Below are 17,852 nucleotides of genomic sequence, written 5' to 3'. Positions count from 1 at the left end.
GAGGGAGGGAGGGAGGAATAGTCCTGGTAGCTGGGACAGAAGGACTGCCAGCAACAGGGAGCACTGAGAAGACTTCTGCCTCCCAGGGGCAGTGAGGGGGTTCGAGCACTTTCAGAAACTGGGAGAGCCCTAAAGCTGATCACACCTCCAGCCTGTGCCCCAGCAATTCCACTCCAAGAGAAATGCAGGCCCAAGGGCACCGAGAGACAATACAAGAAGGTCCTGGGCCTCCTGGTTCACAGCAGCACTGTTATTTTCCAAAACGGAAAAACACCCAATAGAAGAATGGACACCTTGTGTCCACTCACCCACGGAACACTTGACTGCAAGGAAAGGAGTTGGCTACTCAACAAGAAGGATCTCAACTGCAATTTGCTCAGTGAACAAACCAGACCCAGAAGAGCGCATACTCTCTGGTTACATTATAGAAAGTTTAAAAGTAGACAGAACTTTAGGTTTGGAAATCCAGATAGTGCTTCCTGTCAGGGAGGTAGACAGCAATACCAGAAGACTCAGAAGATGCCCTGAGTAGTAGGCATATGGCTGTTTGCTTTGGAATAATAAACTGAGATGTGCTCATGAACTGAAGGAAAAAATTCGAAATACTTTCAACTGGACAGGTGTGGTGCCACATGCCTATAATTCCAACCACTCAGGACACTGAGGCAGGAGGATGGCTAGTTCCAGGGCAGCCTGGGCAACTCAGTGTGACCCTGTCTCAAAATAAAATAAAAAGGGCTGAGGATGCCAGGCACGGTGGAGCACACCTGTAATCACAGCGGCTAGGGAGGCTGAGGTAGGAGAATCACAAGTTCAAGGCTAGCCTCAGCAACTTAGCAAGATCCTAAGCCCCTTAGCAAGACTCTGTCTGAAAACAAAAAAATTAAAAGGGCCAGAAAGTAGCTCAGTGGTTAAGTACCCCTGGGTTCAATCCCTGGTACCAAAAAAGGGGGGTAGCTCTGTGGTACAGTCCCCAGTACCCCCCCACACACGTTTTTGTTTTCTTTTTAAATAATGTTGATACTAGTCTCTAGATTTTTTAAAAAATATGTATTTACTTTCGGATGAAAACACAGTATCTTTACTTATTTTTGCGTGGTGCTGAGGGTCGAACCCAGTGCCTCACCACATGCAAGGCGAGCGCTTTACCACTGAGCCCCAGCCCTAGCCCCACAAATTGTGTTTTAAAAGGCAAGAAGAGACTCTGTGCTTCCACCCAAGGCTGATATCAATTCTGTGGTGGGATGAGGGCCAGGGATGAGGGCCAGCCCAGGCAGGTCAATCACCAAGGTCCCCAGAATGGGTTGGTAAAGAATGACGGGTCATGTCCCCAACCTGGAGCCCGGACTAAGCCCGCAGCCTTACAGTGGAGAGGAGCAGGAGGTCGCTCGCTCGGCCCCTGGACTCCATTTGGCGGCTCCCAAAGCAAGCAGGAGGACCGCCTGGGAGACCCCCGAGCTGCGCCCCTGCTCCTCCCGCTCCCCTACTGGGTGCTGAACCCGCCCTACGCCCAGCTTCCTTTGGCTCCCAGCAGGGCGTCTCCTGATGATCATTTGATTAATTTGAAAACTCTGACCAGGTTGGGACTGTTGGGTTTAAAGTAAGAATCTTCAAGAACAAGTAAATATGAAACTAGAGCAGGGGAAGGAACCTAGGAAAGGAGAAGTGCCTGGCACTCAGCACTGTCCTGGCAGGGAATCCCCGCCGGTGCCGTCCGGAGAAGTACCCTCTTCAGCACTTGCTCTGGTTTCCCTCCCCGGGGTTCACAGGGGTTCTGCCCACGGGCTCCTGCAGGCCAGCTGAGGCTGCCTGAACTCGCCCTTCCCGCCTTGGGGTAGATGTGACACCTCACCCCCACCCCCAATCAGATTCCTAAGTTGGGCAGAAGTGGGTGGGACCCTGGCACCCGGCCCAGGCCCCTCCTCACCCACCCACCACTCAGCTTTTCTGGCCTTCTTTGTCCCCAGACTTAGAAACCTCACAAAATGCTAAACAAAAGCCCCGCTGTGCAGGGCTCGAGGACAATAGCCAACTATTGTTGACAATCTTGACATTGGAGATGGTTCGAGGCTGGCTTCCCACTCCCAGAGGTTTAAAAGTATATCAGTGCATATCTACCAACCGGGCAAGGACTGTGGTAAGGGAAATGAGACTTTCTCCTTATCCTTACGACTGGACAGCAAGGGACCAGGGCTCCTGTCGTTTGGAAACCCCTTGAAATTAGCGTCTCCCTGGAATTCTAATCTCTTCTAAGGACCCCTCAGGACAAAGAGTGTTCCACTTCCTCCCAGCATTCTGAAAATCCTTTTTAGCATAGAATGACTCAAATTCCAGGACAAGGGATGACGTGGAACCTGGGAAAGGTGGAAGTGACTTCCGCCAGACCTCCCCTGGGAGGGCCAGTCCCCGCCTACGCAAGGACCCAGTGGGGCCTCCCCCGCTTGACCCTTCAACCCTCTTAAGACACAGGTTTCAGGATTCTAGTGGGAAATATTTGGATTCTGCTCTAAGAAGCCTGGGGCTGCTCAGCACTCCCCTGGTCTCCCAAGTCCCACAGTGACCAGATAAGGCCCCTTTGGCAGGCCTGGCTGAGGGTTACTTACTTACCAGACAACTGCTGGGGACCCCCACATCCTCGGGCTTCCCAGGATCTCCTGCCCTGGAGGAATGTATCCACAGTTCCAAGCTCATAAATGAAAGGTCGGCCTGATCCCTTCCTCTCCACTCAGGGGTCACCCAGGTGCCAGAAAGCACAGGCAGGCTCTAGGCTTCTGAGCTCCCTCCCACCCACTGCCACCTGCTGGGAGGTCAATTTCTTTACCCCACCCCAAGCTCAAAGTAAAAAAAAAAAAAAAAAAGGCAGATCTGAAGGGTAGAGCAGAGGGATCCACTGAGCGACCCTAGCCTGGCTGAGTGGAAAGGGCGGGGGTGACAGGGCCTCAGCCTTGGTGAAGAAGGCAGTCCATGGGGCCACAAGGGAAGAAACTGAGGAGCCTGGTTTTGCAGGAGGAGCCGGCATCTCTCTCTCTCTCTTCGGGGGGTGGAACCCAGGGCCTCACAGGTGCTGGGCAAGCGACAGAGCTATGGCCTCAGCCCCACTCATGTTCTCTTGCCCTGGCTTCCCAGAGACCCACCAGGGCCCTCCTGCAGAGGTCACAGGGAGCGGAGGGCAGCCACGTCCCTGAGCCCCATCCCTGGTGAGTTTCTGGAGAATGAATGGAGAACCTCTGAATGGACCAGTCGAGGGGGAGGAAGGAAAGGACACACTGCCTTGGGGCTCTGGAAGGCCCTCTCTAAGCTGCTGGGTTGAGAATGGTCTAGAAGGGGCAAAGGAAGAAGCAGGAAGAGCAGCCGTTCCCGAGGCAGGCGTCCCCCCCACACCAGGCCCTTCCGGCCTCCCAGCCTCGCCTTGGCTGGAGTCTGCTCCCACCCCCTGCTCCTCCAGGCTCCAGCACTGACGTCATCACATGGCTGGAAGGCATCTTGTCAGATTTTAAAGATGATTAAGTGCCACAAAGCAGGCCACACATGGGGCTGGAGGAGAGTCAGGAGATCCAGCCGGCCCCAATCCTTCAGCTCCCCAGCTGGGGAGGACCCCTCACTGTCCTGTATGCTCCTTTCCACACTCCACGTCATCGGCTGAGCTGTGTCCCCCATGTTCACATTGAGGTCCTGACCCCCTGGCACTTTAGAATGTGACTATAACTAGAGAAAGGGTCTTTCAAGAGGTAACAGAGTCAGAATGAAGTCATTAGGGTGGCCCTAATCCAATCTGGTTGGTGTCAGAGGGATGACCAAGTCAGGGCCCAGGGAGAAGATAGATGCCATCTACAAGCCAGAGACAGAGGCCTCTGCAACTGACCCTGTTGACACTGATCCTGGACTTGCACATCCAGAAGAGACAACAGGCTGGCGCTGGACACCCAGTCTGTGTTACTTTGCTACGGCAGTCCTAGCAAACTAATGCACCTGTCAAATGCGGGCTTAGGACCCAATGGCTCCTAAAATCCCTTGCAAGGGAAAAAGAGTCTTGATTTTTTTTTTTTTTGGTGCTGGGGCTTGAACAACCCAGGGCCTTGTGCATGTGAGGCAAGTACTCTACCCACTCAGCCCCAACTGTCTTGATTTTTAACGGTTCCATTTTATCTGTGCCCTTTTTGTCCCCTCCAAAAACTTGCCATTATTGAAATTCAAGGAATCTCAAACCCCCAGCTAGTACTGGTGTATATATGGTAATGCACTCTCTGTCTCTGTCTTTTCTCTCTCTCTCTCTTCTTTTTTTGGTACTGGGATTAAACCCAAGGACACTCTACCACTTAGTTATATTCCCAGTCCTTTTTTTTTTTTTTAACTTCAAGACAGAGTTTTTGTTAAATTGCAGTGCCTGACCTCTAACTTGCAATCCTCCTATCTCAGCCTCCTGAGCCACTGGGATTATAGGCATGCACCACGGTGCCCAGCATTAGCCACTTTCTTGCTTTACCTGCTCAGAACAAGTTAGATTTAAAGGTCAGGAATATACCTCTCCCATTATGTTCTTAGAATCTAATTAATTATCTTAGTTATGTTTTAATATATATATTTTTTAACTAAGGTAGAGGAAAGTTATCCCAGTTACCTCAAAATGTGGGGGTCTTGGGACAGCAACCTCTTTTTGATTAGATATCTCACCTTCTCCAGCAAGTTGATATGAAAATTCCAAACATACACAAAAGCTAGAAGTAGCCAGTTGTGGTGGCATTTGTCTGTACTCCCAGCTTCTCAGGAGACTGAGGCAGGAGGATCCAAGTTTGAGGCTAGCCTCAGCAATTTAGCGAGAGTCTGTCTCAAAATAAAAAATAAAAAGGGCTGGGGATGTGACTCAGTGAAAGAACATTTGCCTGGGTTCCATCCTTAGTATTCCCCGCAAAAATGGAAAGTTAGAAATGTAGAGCGAACACTCGTACCCAACACCTGGACTCTACTTGGTTCATCTATGCCTCCGTCCATTTTAATTCATTTATTAGTATGTGTGTTGGGGGTTGAACCCAAGGCCCTGCACATGCTAAGCACACGCTCCACCACTAAGCTACACCCCAGCCTGGAGGTTGTTTCTCTTTTAATTTATCTTTCTGTTGACCACTTCTTTTTTTAATCCTCCTTACTTCAAACTTACTGTGAGCCACCTGAGAAAACATGGACCTGGGACTTGGGCCCCAGGAGGGTGTGTGGAAGCGGGTGGTCCCAGGGCCTGTCCCCACCTGGACGGAAGGCCCTCATGGCACCAAACAGAAGCAAACAAGCAGAGCAACAGCTGGTTCAACTTTCACAGGGACTCAAGAGAGGACCCCAGGAGACCAGGATGCTCTGGCCCACCTCATGCAGTCTCACACAGGAAGGCCAGGGCCAGGGCCAACATCCCAGTACACAACTCACCGCAGTGTGCCAGGGCCACCTGAGGCGCTTGTTTAAACCCTAACAAGGGAAGAGGAAACAGGTTTTCTTCCCTATTTTAACAACTGAAACCCTTTTTCTCTGCACGCACACACACCAACAAACATGGCCACACACGCCCTTCCCCATCCCCCCACCCACACACACCATCCCAAGCCCTTGCACCTAGGCCCCTACACGCACTCTCCGGAACACCCTCTGCTTGTGCATACCCTCCTGTCTTGAGTATACTTTAAAAAGTCACTTTTCACTGAGGACATTTCAGTTGAGCTCATATTTCATCTCCCCTTTTGGGAAAATCACATTTTCAAAACTGCTTTTATTCATTGGCCATTGAGAATCGGCCAAGTCGAAGCCCCCTCACGGTTTTCACTTCGGTTTTATTTATTAACACCCTCCCTCTCTTGCAAATGAAAAATTGTGAAACCCTTTTTAAACTGAAGGCTCTTTTACCCACCAAGCCGGTTTTTCAAAATCAGAAGTCACTGATCTGCCTGCTAGTCTCCTTTGATACCCAGAGGTCTCCTTTGATACCCAGAGGTCTCTAAGTTAACTAAAAACACAATAGCTCCCATTGCCAGGCATTCGGAGTGGATCCTGCTCTGTGGGATTCGGAATCATTATTACCACTTTATGGTGAGGGTTGAACCAAGAGATGGCCAGTCTGGCTAAAGGTCTACCAAATTATTCAGTTATAAAAATATAAAGCAGCCAGATGTGGTGGCACATGCCCATAATCCCAGCAGCTCGGGAGGCTGAGGCAGGAGGATCTTGAGTTCAAAGCCAGCCTCAGCAAAAGTGAAGCACTATTAGTCTCCTGAAGTAACTTAACTTCCCGTGCTGTGTCACTAGGAAAGCAATAGGAAATGGCAGCTATAAACCCTCCCTGTGTATAACCTCTTGCCAAACTCAGAGGGTGGCAACAGTAAGCTACTATCAACTCTTCAGTTTTTGGAGAGACACAAAATAAGTTAGGAGGAAAAGCAAGCTTCTCTCCTGGGTGTCTGAGTCTAGGCAGTAGCAAATATATAGCTGTGTCCCTGTGCATGTACGTTAGCTTTGGCCATTTTATATGTTTTCATATGTTTCTCAGTAGTGTTTCTTTGCACTTTATACAAATTAAAAGCATTTTTAACACTTAAAAAAAAGTGAAGCACTAAGCAACTCACTGAGACCCTGTCTCTAAGTAAAATACAAAAATAGGGCTACAGATGGCTCAAAATAATAATAAAATAAATAAAGCAATAAACCTTTCTTGGCTTGGGAAGCAGGAAATAAATACACTGTGATAGAAAAACACATTTTTTTTTTTCCTTTTCTCAAGTAGCATAGTTGAATCCATTCTAAGGAGCAAGTTGTCTGTCTTGGATGCAGATGCAAATCTTTGACTATCTTTGCTCTTAAGGAGCGGAGCCAGTTTTTCTGCTGGTAAGATCTGCTGAGAGCTTCCTCTGAGTCAGAGTTCTGTGCACTTGATTCACAGCCAGTTTACCTGGGGCCCACCCTCAAGAACACATGTACAGAATTTAGGAAGTTCTGGAACTAGGATGGAGGAGGGAAATCACATCTCTGTTTCCACTAACTACAAACTGAGATTCAGCATTTGCTTCTGTGAAGGTCATCAAGAAGCAACAGCATTATTGTTGACTCTGTTCCCAGTAAAATCCCAGATATGTTCATGTCACGTGACAGTTGTCATGGTGACCTCAGATAACTTTTCCATTCATCTCTACTTTTGAATTAAGGTAGTGAACCAACCTGTTGCCATTTATCCATAACCAAGAAGGGCTTGCAGGCTGGGGATACAGCCCAGTTGGTAGAGTGCTTGCCTTGCATGTGTGAGGCACTGGGTTTGATCCTCAGCACCACATAAAAATAAATAAATAAATAAAAGTATTGTGTCCATCTAAAATTAAAAAAAGAGAAGGACTTGTGTGACATCATTGGCATTTTGCCAAGTATTTTAATACCTGAGTTTTGTTATCATTGTTTTATTTTCTGTAGACACCTTTTAAGAATTATTTTAATATTTGGGTGGTAAATACATATCAGGATCACCCTCACTGGAGCCCATTAAAAGATTTTTTTTGTAGTTGTTGTTGGACACACTTTTATTTTTATTTATTTTTATGTGGTGCTGAGGATCCAACCCAGGACCCCACACATGCTAGGTGAGTGCTCTACCACTGAGCCACCACCCCAGCCCATGGGTGCCTATTTTTAAGCAGCGGCTTTAGGTCCAGTCACTGAGTCCTGTAACCCTCCCCTCTGTCCCTCACCAGAGCTTTTCTCATCTTATGAAACTTAGATTCTGTCCCCATTCCACAGTGACTCCCCACACCTCCCCACCCAGGCTCCCATCAACTGCCACTCCACGTTCTGTCTACGAATTTGACTGAGTTATCTCAAATAAGTGGACCTGCACAGTATTCGTCCTTTTGTGACCAGTTTATTTCACTGAGCACAGTGTCCTCAAGGTTCAGGCTTGTCATAGCATTCTGTCAGGTCAGAGTCTCTTCTTATTTATTGTTTGGTGCTAGGGATTGAACCCAGGGGTGTCTTACCACTGATTTACATTCCTAGCCTTTTTTATTTTTTTAATTTAGAGACAGTGTCTTGCTAGGTTGCTTAGGTCCTCACTAAGTTTCTGAGGCTGGCTTTGAATTTGCAATCCCCCTGCCTCAGCCTCCTGAGTTGCTGAGATTACAGGTGTGTGCTATTGTGCCCAGCTCCCGACCCTCACCGTTTTTAAGACTAAATGACATTCCATTATTTGTAATGCCACATTTTGTCTATCCAGTTATCCATTAGTGGTCACTTGGGTTGGATATACCTGGTTTTCTTTGTCATTCCATGTATTTTATCATATGCACCATATTTTAGTCAGCTGCACTGGTACACACACCTCTAATCCCAGCAACTGGGGAGGCTGAGGTAGGAGGATTATAAATTTAAGGCCAGCCTCAGCAACTTAGTGAGAACTTGTCTCAAAATAAAAATTAGGTAGAGCTGGGATGTGACTCAGTGGTAGAACACCTCTGGGTGCAATCCCCAAACCACAAAATAAAATAATTTTTAAAATGAAAACTTTATTTGGGAGCTGGGACTGTACAACATGCACAAGGCCCTGAATTCAATCCCCCAAACCACAGAAATAAATAAGATTAAAAAAAATAAAACCTTATTTTGAGAAGGGGTCCACAGGCTTCCCTGGCCTGCCAGCGGGATCCACATGAGATACACAGCATGTGTGAGTGGGTTGGGGTGGGGTGGGGATGCTCCTCTGAGATGGACATTAGGAAATCAGCTCAAAAAAGAACCAAAGGGACCCCTGGCCCTAGAGTGTGACACAGGACTCCCTGGTGTCCCTCCACAGCAATGCACTGAGGCTCACTCCCAGTACAAGCTCTGGGGTCCTGTAATGGCTCTAGTCTAGAGCAAATTTCCCAGTGAAAAAGCTGAGTCCTGAGAATTTTCACCCTGGTGCCATGGGAGACCCTCTGGAAAATGCTAGAGCACTCTGACATCACCCTGTAATGATCCTCTCCTGTCTCGTGAGCACTGTGGGGGGGAATAATAGTAGCTGAGCTGATACTGATTGGGAACCTTCCTTGTCAAGCAATGTAATATTCCCAGCAGTTCTACAGGCAGGTGCTTTCACTACCCCATCACACAGAAGAGAAAGTAGAGCCCCGGGGCTGTTAGCGATTTACAAGAAGCATATTGGTGTTGAGTGGCTTGACCTCTGAACCCCGGAGGTCTGGATGCAGCGCATTATACTACAATGTGCTGTGAGTGTCCCCTTCTAGAAGCAAGCCTCAAGGAGCAGCAAGCAGGGAAGGCATCTAAAGGTCTTTGAATCGCTTTGTCAAAACATTTTTTCACCTTGTTTAGAAAATACACTGGTTTGATTTCAAGAAGCAAATTAACAGTTAAAAGCCCAGGTTCTAGAAATATTCAAACTCGGCAGATATGAGAGAAATGCAAATCAAAGTGACATTATGAGAGAGCATTTTGCACTCATCAGAATGGCAAAAAAATTAGGGAGGTGGAAACGAGGGAGGTAGAGCATTGGCAGAGGCGTGCTGAGAGGCCGGAGAGCCTCCTGCTGAAGGCCCGGAGTCCCAGCCTGCTGGGTGAGCTCCACCCCAGCCAGGCATTTCTGGCTGGTTTCCTTATCTGGAAAATGGAGGCAGTCTTGCCTGCTCCACAGAAATGTTTTGAGGACCTAAGCCAGGCATCCACTTCAGTCCCCAGGCTGGTGCCTGTGGTAATAAGGGCTCCCCCAGCTCCCAGAGGCCCCCCCCCAAACTTTTCTTTGTTGTATCCTCAGTGCCTGGAGCAATGGAGTACAGGGCCAGGGAAGCACCCAAGAGAAATGTGGAAGAGTCACACCTCAGGACCAGCCAGAGGCTACACCCATAATTCCAAAGACTCGGGAGGCTGAGGCAGGAAGGATCACAGGTTCAAGGCCAACATGGGCAATTTAATGAGACCCTGTCTCAAAATAACAAATATAAAGAACTGAGGATGTAGCTCAGTGGCAGAGCACCCCTGGGCTCCATCCCCAATACAGGAAGGGGAGAAAAAAGGAGGCCAGGGTTGGTGGGCTTTTCTATAAAAGGCTAAATAGTCAATACTTCAAGCTTTGCAAACTGTTCTGTGAATGTTTCAGAACAGTACTGAGGCTTGAACCCAGAGGTACTACGTAAGTGGAAGACATACCTTGGTTAATATTCCTCCTGGGCACAATTTCATGTGTCACAAAATAGATGAGTGTGTGGCTATGTTCCAATAAAACTATATTTGTAGACACTGAAAAAAGATTTATTTATTTATTTATTTTTGTATGTGGGGATTGAACCCACAGCTTTGAAGTCAGATTTACAGATAGGTAGTTAGTGTAGTTAGGTAAATCGGGTCTGATATCTAGTAAGATAAATAAAATGGAGGCCATTATTAAGAATGGAGTCCAGGAAACTAGAGCAGCACTTGAGGAAATTGAAATGTTAATGTCCCCAAAGCCCAGAGCCCATCCCAAGGAAATGTTAATGAAACAGCTCCCAGCAAACACTGAGATGCTTTCCAAAAGCCACCCCAGGCCCTTCCTGCCCAGGTTACTCCTTCAGCCCACCTGTCCCCCTCCTTTTGGGACCTACGTTCTACCACTGAAAGAAAACGGAGAACACATGACAGGAATGCGACAGGAATGAGGGAAAGCCGAAAGAAGACCTTAGCTATAAAAAAGGGAAGACCCCCCCCTTCCACGGATTCTACCTCTTGGGTCCCCTTCAGAAGTCTTTTCTGCTGTCCTTAATAAAGCCTCTACTTTCCCCTCCACACTTGCCTCGGGCTTCTCTGGCGTTACACTTCAGCACTGGGGAAGCAGCGGTAACAGCTTCACATACCCTAAGACACATTCTGCCACTGACCTATAGCCCCAGCTCCAAATTTTTTAATTGACAAATAATAATTGCGTGTATTTATGGGATACAGTGTGACAATCTGATATACAGTGATCAAACCAGGAAATTAGCATTTCCGTCTCCTTAAACATTTATCATTTCTCTGGGCACTTTGAGACTCCCTTCTTCTGGTTCTTAGTACAATATATTATCAATTGAAAACACAGTTGCTCTCCTGTGCTACAGAGCGTGAGAACTTACCCTTCCTACCCAACTAACTGCACTTCAGTACCTGTCCTCTCCCCTTTGTCCCCTCCCAGCTCCTACCCTCTAGCCATCACTCCTTCACTCTTTTTCTCTATGAGATTAGCTCTTTAGCTTCCACATATGAGTGAGAACTTAACGTCACATCCCCCAGGTCCACCGTGTTGCCTCAGATGGCAGGACTTACTTACTCTTACACATGAATAATATTCCACCTGGGCACTGAAATTTTAGTTGTTACTGGTCATAATACCTTTATTTTATTTATTTGTTGATTTATTTATTTTTATGTGGTGCTGAGGATCAAACCCAGTGCCTCACACATGCTAGGCAAGCACTCATATCACTGAGCTTTAACCCCAGCCCCTGGGCACTGAAATTTTCACAAAATATTACTCTTCTTTTGATTCCTCCTCCACCCCGCCAATCATTACAAAAATCTTAGCTTGAGGATTATACAAACACTCCTGCAGACCAGACTCAGTCCCTGGACTCAAGTTTGCTGAGCTCTATTCCAGAGTTACACATGAACAGATTCTAAAAATACCACAAGCAAAGCCGGTGATCTTGGGCAGGATAAGGATTAAAGAGAGACAACCGTATGTCCTAGTTTTCTTTATGTTTTTTTTTTTTTTTTCCTGCAGGGCAGGGGGCTACTGGGGATTGAACACAGGGGCACTTTGCCACTGGGCAACATCCCCAGATTTTATTTTATTTTATTTTATTTTGACAGACGGTCTTGCTAAATTGCCCAGATGAGATATTCTTGCCTCAGCCTCCTGAGTTGAGAGGATGACTGGTGTGTGCCACTGTGTGCCTAGCTGTCCTAGTTTTCCAGAGATTAATTACCCCAATTTATGCCTGTGATTCATGGCCCTTCACTCTCAGCCCACCCTCCTGCCCTAAGTCAACTATTGTTCTATCCACATAAGTGGAAAATATACATTTCTTAATGTGTCCCCAGTCTCTAAGGCAGGGGTCAGCAATATTTTTTTCCTGTAAAGGGCCAGACAGCAAATACAGTAGTTGCTCTGTATCTGCAGATTCTACACACTTGGATTGAATCAATCATGGATTAAAAAAAAATAATTAGAAAAAAAATTGTGTCTATATTAAACATGTACATAATTTTCCTTGTCATTATTCCCTAAATAATACAGTGTAAAAACTATTTACATAGCATTTACATTATGTCAGGTATGATAAGTAATCTGGAGATGATTCAAAGTATACAGGAGCATCTGCATAGGTTATATGCAAATACTATGTGGCTTTATGAGGGATTTGAACATCCATAGATTTTGGTATCTAAAGGGGGGATGTCCTGGACCCAATCCCCATAGACACAGAGAGGCAGCTATATTTTTGGCTATGTATTATGCAATTTCTGTTAAAAGTGCTTAATTCTGGGGCTGGGGATGTGGCTCAAGCGGTAGCGCGCTTGCCTGGCATGCGTGCGGCCCGGGTTCGATCCTCAGCACCACATACAAACAAAGATACTGTGTCCGCTGATAACTAAAAAATAAATATTAAAATTCTAAAAAAAAAAAAAAAAAAAATGTGATATAGGTATGTTAAGGGGATAGAGGAAATAATGGAATATAAGCTAAAAATCCTATTGGTCATAATACAGGATCAACAGATAGTTTCTAATGTGGATGATATCCATTGCAATATCAAAATATTGCAGAATAGATTTATTACATAAAAGCATGTAGATAGATCCACAAGAGACAACTAAAAGAATGGGTATCTCTGAAAGGAATATGGAGGGGTTGGAGAGTATAGGTTTATAATTATTGGTGCTTTGTACTAATTGGCTTTTTACAAAATATATTTTAAAATCTTAAAGTCAAATAAGAGATACCTACCTTAATTTTAGCAAATCCCAGGTACTTCAATTAAAAATAAAACATGATGAGGTGCTGGGGCTGCAGCTCTTGCCTAGTATGTGTGAGGCACTGGGTTTGATCCTCAGCACCACATAAAAATAAATAAAGATATTGTGTCTACCTACAACTAAAAAATAAATTTTTTAAAAAAAATAAAAATAAATAAATAAATAAATAAATCACGATGAAACAAAAAAAAACTTACCTCGATATTATTTTACCTTTCAAAAATGCTTGTGATAAGGTGGGTATGGTGGTGCACTCCTGTAACCCCAGTGGCTCTGGAGGCTAAGGAAGGAAGATCACAAGTTCAAAGCCAGCCTCAGCAACCTAGCAAGGCCCTAAGCAACTTAGTGAGACCCTTTCTCAAAACAAAAAATAAAAAGGAATTGAGATGCATTCTACTGTCATGTATAACTAATTGGAACAACTAAATTAATTAATTAAAAAATAAACATAAAAAGGGTTGGGATATGGCTCAGTGGTTAAGTGTCCCTGGGTCTAATCTCTGGTATAAAAAATTGTGGAAGGAATGAGAACATTGTAAGATTTCCCATCTTGTGCTGGGAATATAGCCCAGTGGTAATAAAGCACTTGCCCAGCATGTGTGAAACCCTGGGTTTAATAAATAAATAAATAAAATTTGTCATCTGGGTGCAGTGGCCCACGCCTGTAATCTCAATGGCTCAGCAGTTCAAAGCCAGCCTCAACAAAAGCAAGGCACTAAGCAACTCAGTGAGACCCTGTCTCTAAATAAAATACAAAGTGGGGCTGGGGATGTGGATCAGTGGTTGAGTGCCCTGAGTTCAATCCCCAGTATCAAAAAGAAAAAGAAAAAGAAAAAATTGCAAATTTGCAACTCTTAATGAAGTAACTGAATCAATGAAGAACCAGCAGTGGATGTGAAAACCATCAGGTGAAAGGTCATAAGGAAGTGGCACATTGGTCCTGTGCCAATGTAGCATCCAGACAGTGCTTGTAAATTGCAAGAGGAGAACACACCCTTTCTGTGGTCAGGATCCTAACCAAGAGATCAACTTTGGCATCACTGAAAGTGAGATCACCAGGCACCACATGCCTCTTCTGGAGGCAAGGGGACCTCAGAGGCTTCAGCCTTACAGAGTTCTGGCCATTATGTTTCACCTGAATTGCTCAAGTCTTTAGATCTAACTTCCAGTGTACAGGAAAAAATAGGAAAGAGGAACAGGCTAAGTAGTACCACAAAAAGCCAATCAGAATGTGCCACACTCTGCAAACTTCTTGGCCAAATCTCTTCAAAGAGCTGATATGTCAGATGTGGAAATCATCCTAGATTTAAAAAAAAAATGGCTAATAGGATGTAATTATCAGATTCAATATGTGAAATTTTATTGGATCCTTGTTCAAGAGAACAACTATGGAAGACATTTGGGAGAACAACTGTAGAAATTTGAATATGGACCAGATATTACATAATAGTATGTTCTTAAAAGAAGCAGGCTGAAGTTTTGTGGTTGGATTTTCTTTTTCTTTTTTTTTTTTTTTTTTTTTGGGAGGAAAGAGAGTAACAAAATATGAAAATCATTGCCTATCAGAAAATGGTCTTAATGCCAGGAGCTATGGCACACACCTGTTATCCCAGTGTTTGAGGCTGAGGCAGGAAAATTTGAGTTTGAGGCCAGCTTTAGCAATTTAGAGACCCTGTGTCAAAAACAAAAAACAATAAATAATAAAAAGGGCTGAGGATGTAGCTCAGTGGTGAAGTGCCCTGTGTTTGATCTCTAGTATTCCCCCCCCCACACAAGACAGAATTAATGTTATAACTCCTGAATTTGATAACTGTCCTAAGATTATTTAAGAGAATGTCTGTTCTTAGGAAATGCAAGTTGAAGTATTTAAGGGTAAAGAAGAATGAGAGCTGCCACTAACCCTCAAATAAATAAGTAAATATATAGAGAATCTTGTATGTCTAGAGAGAGAATGAGAAAGAAAAAGCAAATGTGATCAAATATAATCAGTTGGTGAATCTGGATGAAGGATACATAGGAGTTCTTTGAAGTATTTTTGCAGCTCTATATTTTATATTATTTCAAGGTAAATAAATTTTAGAAAAATGTTAAGTTAGACCTAGACCAACTGGAGGGGCAGCTTCTAATTTGGGAAGGACCTGAGAACACAAGGGAATTTTTATTTTTATTTATTTATTTATTTAATTTTTATTTTTTTTAAAGAAAGAGGGAGAGAGAATTCTTTTAATATTTTTTTATTTTAGTTCTCAGCAGACACAACATCTTTGTTTGTATGCGGTGCTGAGGATCGAACCCGGGCCGCACGCATGCCAGGCGAGCGGACTACCGCTTGAGCCACATCCCCAGCCCACAAGGGAATTTTTAATAAATCATACTTAATAAAGTTACCTTTATTTATTTAAAAAAGATGTTTAAATATGAACGTTATGGGGCCTGGGTTGTGGTTCAGTGGCAGCGCACTTGCCTAGCACGCGTAAGGCACTCGGTTCGATTCTCAGCACCATATACAAATAAATAAAATAAACAACTAAAAAATATTTTTTAAAAAATGAACTTTAGGGGCTGGGATTGTGGCTCAGCAGTAGAGTGCTAGCCTAGCAGGAGCAGGACCCAGGTTTGATCCTCAGCACCACATAAAAAAACAAAGGCATTGTGTTGTGTCCATCTACACCCAAATAAATAAATAAATAAATACTTTGAAAAATGAACTTTATTATTAATAATTTATTTAGAGCAGGGTCTCATGTTGCCCAGGCTGGCCATTCCCTTGCCATCCTTCTGCCTCAGCCTTCTGAGGAGCTGGGACTACAGGGTGTGCCACCACACCAGCTTAAATTACCCTTATTTGAATGGCTTCATTACCTTTGCCTTTCTTTTAGTTTTAGGCATGCACATAGAGCTCCCTCCTGTTAGCTTCATGGAACTGACCGAACTGGACAATCTGGGGAGGTGCTGAAGATGGGAGGCATCCCAGAGACTGGACTGAACATGGGGGCCTTTTCTTAGACTTGTGAGTCTCTTTCCAGTGCCTTCTTTCCAGTGAGACTCCTTATCCCCAGGCTGGAAACCAGCTCCCCAGGGAACTATTGGAGAACCCCTCAGCCCTCCGCATCTGTCCAGTACCCAAGCTCTATGCCTCCTGATACTATTTCCCAATTATTGTCTCTTGGGCTCCCTACCTGTTCCCACCCCCATGTGGATTATGTCCAGGCAAAGGCTGGCTGTCAATTCTGTTGTGTACCTTTTGAAGAGTGCTGATAAGGTGTAAAAGTTCAGTAAACCCTTTCTGATTCCTTTCATAAAGGCTCAGAAGAGAGGAGGTAGGGATGAACAGATACTTTCTAATCCCTAATAATATGCAGGCTTAATGTGTAAGGGTTACGAACAAACAAGCAAACTTGGAGAACTTAAAAAACACTACATTTCAAATCACTTTCGACAATTGGTGCTGTGGCTTCAAGCTGAAACCGCAGATGAACTCAGACAGGAGTGGGAGGCTCTGTGGTCCAGCCTCCCTTTGGTCTCATTCTCTTCCTGGTTGAGTCATTTGCCTTCTTCCAGAAGGTGCTTGCTGGTCCTCCCAACTTGCCTGGAAACTTCTGGGGAGAAAGGACAGGCTGTATCGCTCTGTTCCTGTGTAATCTTTCCTTCACTTCTGCACACTCAGCCTCCTTCACTCATAGCCGCCATCCAAAACTCTACAGCAATGTGTATATTAAATGCCCATCCTCAGTTTCTTCTTCTGCAAAATGATGATAATAAAACCGACTCTGCCTCAGAGCAGCTGGGTTGATTGAGATGATGCAGTCCCCCCCACCCTGTGCTTTACCCAATGCTTCACAAGGTTAGTAACCAGCAGGGGCCATCTGTCCAGCCTGGTCTCCTGTGTGCAGGGCTACCCCCAGAAGTGGGTAAAGGTCACTCATTAAATCTGCCTCTGCTCTTTCCTCCCTCATCCATCCAAATCAGCTCAGGCAGAGTCTAGTTAATATGCTTGATAATATCAGCACACATCAGAGATGGGCTTGCAAGACTTACTATTCATTCCCTAGAAGACTGTAAGATACAGGAAGCAGACTGCCTGGGTTCAAATCCCGGCTGCACTTTTATTACCCAAGACAGTTTTAGGGAAAGGGGGAGTGACTTGATCTCTGTTCTCACTACAGGGATTAACTTCTGTCCTACTTTACAGAGTTGCTGTGAGATGTCATGAATTCATAAATTTGAGGTTCAGAGTCTGTGTAAACCTTCGTCATTGAAATTGATACATGTATATACCAAGAAACTCAAAGTGTTGCCAATTGGGCTCAGTGGTAGATCAGGTGCTTTCTGTTCCTCAGGGTCCTGGATTCACTCCCCAGGGGTGGAAAAATTGTTGCCAGTTAAACTGTGACCTTCATCAGCTGGAACTGAAATCACATACTTATTTCAGATATGAGGGGGAAAAAAAGGCGTATTTTAAAATAGATCAAATACAGCATTGTTATTACTAGAAGCTGAACAGGAACAGGCTAGTATTTTGTGCCTTAGGATTCAAATCCCAGGACTGCATTTATTCCTTGGGTAACTTTATGCAAGATATTTAACCTCTGTGCCTCAGTTTCCTTCGCCTGCAGAAGAACAATATCAATAATGCCCAGCACCCAAGACAGTTGGGCAATTAAATATGTGAGCGCTCCGAGTACCTGGCACATAGTAGCACTGTTATTGCTATTATTTGGAACACAGTTATTGTTTCCAGGTCGGAGGTTGGCTAGTGGAGAGGACACACCTGCTGGGCTTCAGGAAGAGGGAACCTGGGCTGCGCCTCCACCCCCGCCCAAAGTCAGCCAAGTCCGAGACCCGCGCCC

General features: G+C 45.1%; 1 protein-coding gene across 1 annotated transcript in view; it reads right to left on the bottom strand.

Moving 5' to 3' along the window:
• CUNH1orf127 (chromosome unknown C1orf127 homolog) overlaps positions 1-2,633 on the bottom strand; it is a 26,622-nt gene extending 23,989 nt beyond the window's left edge. The window contains exon 1 of the mRNA XM_015501301.2: positions 2,608-2,633. Within this exon, the coding sequence (XP_015356787.2) occupies positions 2,608-2,633 (26 nt within the window). The remainder of the gene's footprint in view (positions 1-2,607) is intronic.
• Between the last annotated feature and the right edge of the window lie 15,219 nt (positions 2,634-17,852).

This window comes from Marmota marmota, unplaced genomic scaffold (genome assembly GCF_001458135.2).
Source record: "Marmota marmota marmota unplaced genomic scaffold, marMar, whole genome shotgun sequence".
NCBI classification, from domain to species: domain Eukaryota; kingdom Metazoa; phylum Chordata; class Mammalia; order Rodentia; family Sciuridae; genus Marmota; species Marmota marmota.
The sequence above is the reverse complement of the archived record's forward strand: the minus strand, read 5'-3'. Positions and strand labels throughout refer to the sequence as shown.